General features: G+C 40.6%; 1 protein-coding gene across 1 annotated transcript in view; it reads left to right on the top strand.

Annotated features, from left to right (window-relative positions):
- The first annotated feature begins 859 nt into the window (after positions 1 to 859).
- LOC102447998 (sodium channel protein type 5 subunit alpha-like) overlaps positions 860 to 6,000 on the top strand; it is a 36,584-nt gene continuing 31,443 nt past the window's right edge. The window contains exons 1-2 of the mRNA XM_089776019.1: positions 860 to 1,132; positions 3,621 to 3,739. Coding sequence (XP_089632145.1) covers positions 890 to 1,132; positions 3,621 to 3,739 — 362 coding nt within the window. The 5' untranslated portion in view covers positions 860 to 889. The remainder of the gene's footprint in view (positions 1,133 to 3,620; positions 3,740 to 6,000) is intronic.

Genomic DNA, 6,000 nt, shown 5'->3' with positions numbered 1-6,000 from the left:
GGAAAATTATTCTATTAAGAAGTGCTGGTCACACCCACAATTCCACTTCATCTATAAAAAAAATACCTAGATCTACCAAGTATCAGAGGGGTAGCCGTGTTAGTCTGAATCTGCAAAAGCAACAAGGAGTCCTGCGGCACCCTTTTAGACTAACAGATTGCTTGGAGCATAAGCTTTCGTGGGCAAAGACCCACTTTGTCTTTGCCCACCAAAGCTTATGCTCCAATAAATCTGTTAGGGTACGTCTAGACTACAGGGTTTTGTCGAAGGAAGTTTTGTCGACAGATACTGTCGACAAAACTTCTGTTGACATAGAGCGTCTAGACACATTCAGTTGTGTCGACAAAGCAAGCTGCTTCGTTGACAAAACTCTGTAGTCTAGACGCAACCCTACAGGCAATAACACCTTCTGTCGACAGAACTCTGTCGACAGAAGGTGTTATGCCTCGTAAAATGAGGTTTACCAGTGTCGACAAAACTGCTGAGTTCTGTCGACGTTATGTCGACAGAACTCAGTGGTAGTGTAGACGCAGGTATAGTTTTGTCGACAAAAGTCCACTTTTGTCGACAAAACTCAGTAGTCTAGACACACCCTGTGTCTATAAGGTGCCACAGGGTTCCTCATCGCTTTTCTAGATCTACCAGTTACATGTAACCTAAACACAAAACATTTCTCATTTAAGAATATAGCGCAATTCCTCCCTTGCCTCCTTTTTTTCCTCTGAGATTGATTACTACAAAGGCAGAAATATAAGATAACTGGAAATCTTAATGTAGTTGTTTGTCTTTAAAAGCTTACCTTTTTGGTAAGTGACTTATCTTGCTATTTCTTTTTTGTTGTTTCCACTGTCAGGAGTAGAATCTACTACAGAAGGAAAAGGATGAAAAGATGGATGACTTTTCACTACCGTGTCCTAACAATTTCCGCCAGTTCACACGTGAATCTTTGGCTGCCATTGAAAAAAGAATTGCCGCCAACAAGAAATGCAAAGACCACCAACCTAAAGAGAAACTTCGACCACAACTTGACCTGCAAGTTTTTCAGAAGCTGCCTACTCTCTATGGAAATCCTCCTCAGGAGCTTGTTGGGAAACCATTGGAGGATCTTGATCCTTATTACAATGATCACAAGGTCAGAGTCAGTTTATGCCAAGGGGTCAAATTTCATCCCTCCCTGATCATTTATCAGTAGAGAGGTTTTTCTGGTTTAGGTGTCGGATCTAAATTTGACATTTGCTTCCTTGGAATAATTGCTGTAAGACAGTTGTATTCAATTAGATTATTATAAAAAAGACATCATACTTTGAATACTAAGTGATTGTGTAATAAAACCTTAGTTTTAAACCAGGGCTACTTAACATGTGGCCCATTTGTTTGCGGCCAGTGGGTAGGAGCTAAAACAGAAAAGGATTCGATATAATGGTCTTCAGTTGATATGCATTTAGTAGTTACATTCCTGACTGTCATTGCTCATTAAAAGTGCTGTCAGATGGGTAGAAATCAAGTAGATACTGCATTTTATTAATATCAGCAAAACTGACTTAAATGAGGCTGGCATGTTGTGTAGTTGTGCCTTAATTTTTATATTCATGCCCGTCAGTGTGAAAGAAGATATTTGCATATATATGCAACCACACTTAAGTTGCGACCCTCAGCATGTGCTGTGAGTATCATTGTGGCCCCCAGGGCTTCCAAAGTTGAGTAGTCCCGTTTTAAACCCTACTAATCATAGAAAATGAAATTAATCAGAGTGAGGGACATACACGATTTACATACTGCTTAAGCCCTACAAGTAGGGCTTAGGTAGGACTTAGGAGGTATATGTTAGCCCTTTAGACATGGATGAATGTCACCAGCACTGCATATAACACAGGATGCAGTCTATAAAAATCTAGTGCTGCATGGTAACTAAAAACAGAATTATTGTTTTTTATCTAAAGTGTCTTCCACTATATGTAGGCTGAATCAAAACAACTACATTATGTACAGCTTCTCTCTATATGCTAGGAACCATAACTATTTAATATAGTCTATTTTCAAATGTTACATATTTTAATAAGGAAATACTGCGTGTAAGCATATGCTTTTTTCAGAACCATCTGTTCTTCTAAGATCAAAATTATTTCTAGAATATATTTTAGATTTTAAATATGAACCCAGCTCTCTCACATCCCAGGCTATTTGCTGTACCAGGACGGTTTGTTCTAATTCTCCTTGTTTAAATAATAAAATATCAGTGGCATAGAGACTTGTGTTCATAACTCTGGCATTCTAGATGGGTGCCAAGACCAATGGGCAATGAAGTCACCCCCCTCTGGCCTAAATACTGTTTAATTATTTATATTTAGTGGAACAGCTCTAACAGGAGAGAATGAATAAGGGAGACAGATTGAATGTAGACCCACTGTTAGGATATTATAATCAAAATTAGAGAGCAAGAGGAGAAAAATCCTCCCTGGATCTGAGACATTTTCCTGATTAAAGTTCATAGGAAAAATTTCAGATTTGACAAATCTATATATTTCAATGAAAAATTGTTTTGTTGAAAAATTCATGATCAACCCTCCTGTCAATGTTAGTGAGTGAGTGCTGAGTCAGTCGTTACGCAAATAAAGACCTTGATTAAAGGCCCAGTTCCTGGAAATGCACTCAAATGTTATATAATTTAGAGAGTTAGTGCATCTGTCTATGTGTCTGTCTGTCTGTTTGGGAGTCTATCTGTTAAAGAACTCCTAAACGGTAAGAGCTAGTGCTACCAGATTTGCTATGCAGCTTCCTCTTATCCTAACTGAAAGCAAGGGCAGGGTTTGGTTGTGCCAGGGTAATGGGATGTGTGTGAAATTCTGTTGTTTCACATCAAACAGAAAGGGAGTGGTGTGATAGCAGGGGCAGTCATTCTCACAAATTACCACAAGATTGCAGCAAGCACCCCTGACCCATGGAGCAGCCACCCACCATGCTGTGTGGCCCCCACTCTCTAAGCCAGCCCTTTAAATCATCCTACAGCAGCTGTCCACCTTTCTGTGTGGCCGCCACTGCTATGGCCAGCCCTGGAGAGCAGCCAGTGAGGCCTTCACTCACCCTGGCCACCCTTGGAGAGAAGGCAGTGGGCAGCCTGCCCCAAGCTGGCCCCAGTGAAAAGCTGGCAGATGGGCTGCATGGCTCCCACTTTCCTGGACTGGTCCCGGACCAATACGTCTTTTACTATACATACACACTTCACTCACATGAATAACCCCATTTACTTTAATGAGAATGCTAACATGACAAAATGACTTAAATGCACATTTTGTGGGATCAGGGCTAAAGGAAGAAGTTTCATAGTGAGAACTTCCAATTCAGTAATAAATTGCCTAAATTTACCTCTAGAGTACACAATATTTTTTACTGAAACTTTAAAAATGTGCAGTACAAATATATAGCAAAGCAAGAAAACAACCAACAACAATTATTAGGAATCTTTTAATTTAAACAAACAAACAAACAAAAATTAAGTTAGGAATCAAACTTTTATATATAAGTATTTGCACAGCTCTGGCCAACAGTAGAAACCCTTAATGTCCACAGTTCATTTTCTGGAACAGTTTGACTAATTAAAATTGCCTCTTTTTTCCTTAAAGACATTTATGGTACTGAACAAAAGGAAAACGATCTTCCGATTTACTGCCACACGTGCCTTGTGTATACTTAGCCCTTTTCATCCCATCAGAAGAGCAGTGATTACAATTTTGGTACATTCATATCCTTTCAGTTGGTTTAACTCAGTTTAGTTTTTTTTTATAATGGGTCTAATATGGGTATTGTACTATGTGTGTCATATTTAGAACATATCCTAGATCTAACCTGTTTCTATAAGCAACTGCATACCTGTTCCAGATAACTGCATAGATAATTATGAATTATTTTAGAAATGATTGTTGCGGCGGTCGCATCGGTCCTGACAGCTGGGGCCCTTCCAGGTTAGGAGCTGGTTTGGTCCATCCTTCCCCTTCGGCTGCCAGCCCTGCACAGCCGTGAGGGTGGGGCAGTCTCCGCCAGCTGGATCCTCTCAGCCAGCTGGGCCCGGCCCATAGGCTCCCTTAAAGTGCAGGGCGGGGCTGCCCCGTCACAGCATCCCAGAATCATGTTTGCTTTTTTTGCAACAGCATCACACTGCTGACTCATATTCAGCTTGTGGTCCACTATGACCCCTAGATCCCTTTCTGCCGTACTCCTTCCTAGACACCCCACTTGTTATACCTTTCCAGCAGGATTGTGGAACGTTAATAACTACTCTCTGAGTACGGTTATCCAGCCAGTTATGCACCCACCTTATAGTAGCCCCATCTAAGTTGTATTTGACTAGTTTATTGATAAGAATATCATGCGAGACCGTATCAAATGCCTTACTAAAGTCTAGGTATACCACATCCACCACTTCTCCCTTATCCACAAGACTCATCCTATCAGAGAAAGCTATCAGATTGGTATGACATGATTTGTTCTTTACAAATCCATGCTGGCTGTTCCCTAACACCTTGCCACCTTCCAAGTGTTTACAGATTATTTCCTTAATTAGATACCATCTGGGAAAGCATAAGATACAAGTTTCAGTACTTCTTGACTTTTTTACAAATATCATTCTGGGATATATAAACAGAAATGTTGTAAGCAATTCTTAATTCTTCTGGTCTACTCGGCACTGATTAGGCCTCAGTTGGAATAATTCATCCGGTTCTGGATATTTCATTTCAGAAAGGTAGTGGACAAACTAGAAAAAGTCCAGAGAAAAGCAACAAGAATGATTAAAGGTCTAGAAAACATGACCTACAAGGAAAGATTGAATGAACTGGGTTTGTTTAATCTGTAAAAGAGAAGACTGAGAGGGGACATCAGCTTTCAAATACCTAAAAGGTTGTTACAAGAAGGATGGAGGTTGAACATTAGGAAAAAAATTCCTAACGGTCAAGGTCATAGGATTTTAAAAATGGTGTATTTTATGATTTCAGATCTTTAAATTGAAATTTGATGGTGTTTGTAGTTGTAGGAGTCCTGACCCTAAAAAGAATGGTGGGGAGTCTCAAGATCATTGTAGCGGGGTTGCAGTACTCTTACCCTTACTTCCATTCATCTGCTAGCAGCAGCATTGCCTTCAGAATTGGACAGCTAGAAAGTGGTGACTGCTGGCCACAATTTTCCTAAAATAACCTTGTGATCCCCCTGCAACTCCCTTTTGGGTCAGGACCACCACTTTAAAAAGGCTGGTCTCCTCCATGAAATTTGCTCAGTCTAGGTTAAAAGCATACAAAAGTCCAGATTTCATGGGAGGACTTTAGATTTCATGGCCTCTGTGAAGAGATAGTATGCATGGCTCTTGAACAATGCACGGAAGGTAATTCATTTGATGGTAAGTTCTCCAGGAGGTGGGGTGGGACTCGCATTGGTAGGCTAGCCAAGTTCAGGCACGTCCCTTCGCCAACAGGGCTGCCTGTGTTCAGGTCCATGGTGCAGCTAATGGGTACCATCTGTCCTCTGCACATTCTCCACAATCGAGTGTGCATGGATCACATCTGTTTTGTGGTAACTGTATGTACTTACCTCTCTGTACCAATTGCAAGTGGGGATCCATACCAGCAGGATCACTGAGTTGTACTCAATGCTGTTGCAGATCCATGTGCATAGTAGAGCAAACCCCTTGCACCACCATCAGGATCAAGCCCATAGTTACTCCAGTATTAAAAACAATGTCAGTGCTATCAGAAGCAGTCCTCTGCATTTTGTTCCTTGCTTTTTCCCTGTTAACTTGGACAAAATACTTAACCTTTTTTATTTCTTCATCTGTAAAAAGGGCATATTATGATACTTGCCTCATGAAGAATTCATTGTTATTACCATTACTTGTACTGCAGTAGTGCCCAAGGGCCCCAGCTAGATGTAGTACAAACACAAAGTTACAGTTCCTGCCTGAGGAGTTTCTAATATAATTTAAGACAGGACTCCATAAATGAGTGTAACAAGATG

Source organism: Pelodiscus sinensis, chromosome 2, assembly GCF_052426305.1.
Source record: "Pelodiscus sinensis isolate ZL-2025 chromosome 2, ASM5242630v1, whole genome shotgun sequence".
Classification (NCBI taxonomy): Eukaryota; Metazoa; Chordata; order Testudines; family Trionychidae; genus Pelodiscus; species Pelodiscus sinensis.
The sequence above is the reverse complement of the archived record's forward strand: the minus strand, read 5'-3'. Positions and strand labels throughout refer to the sequence as shown.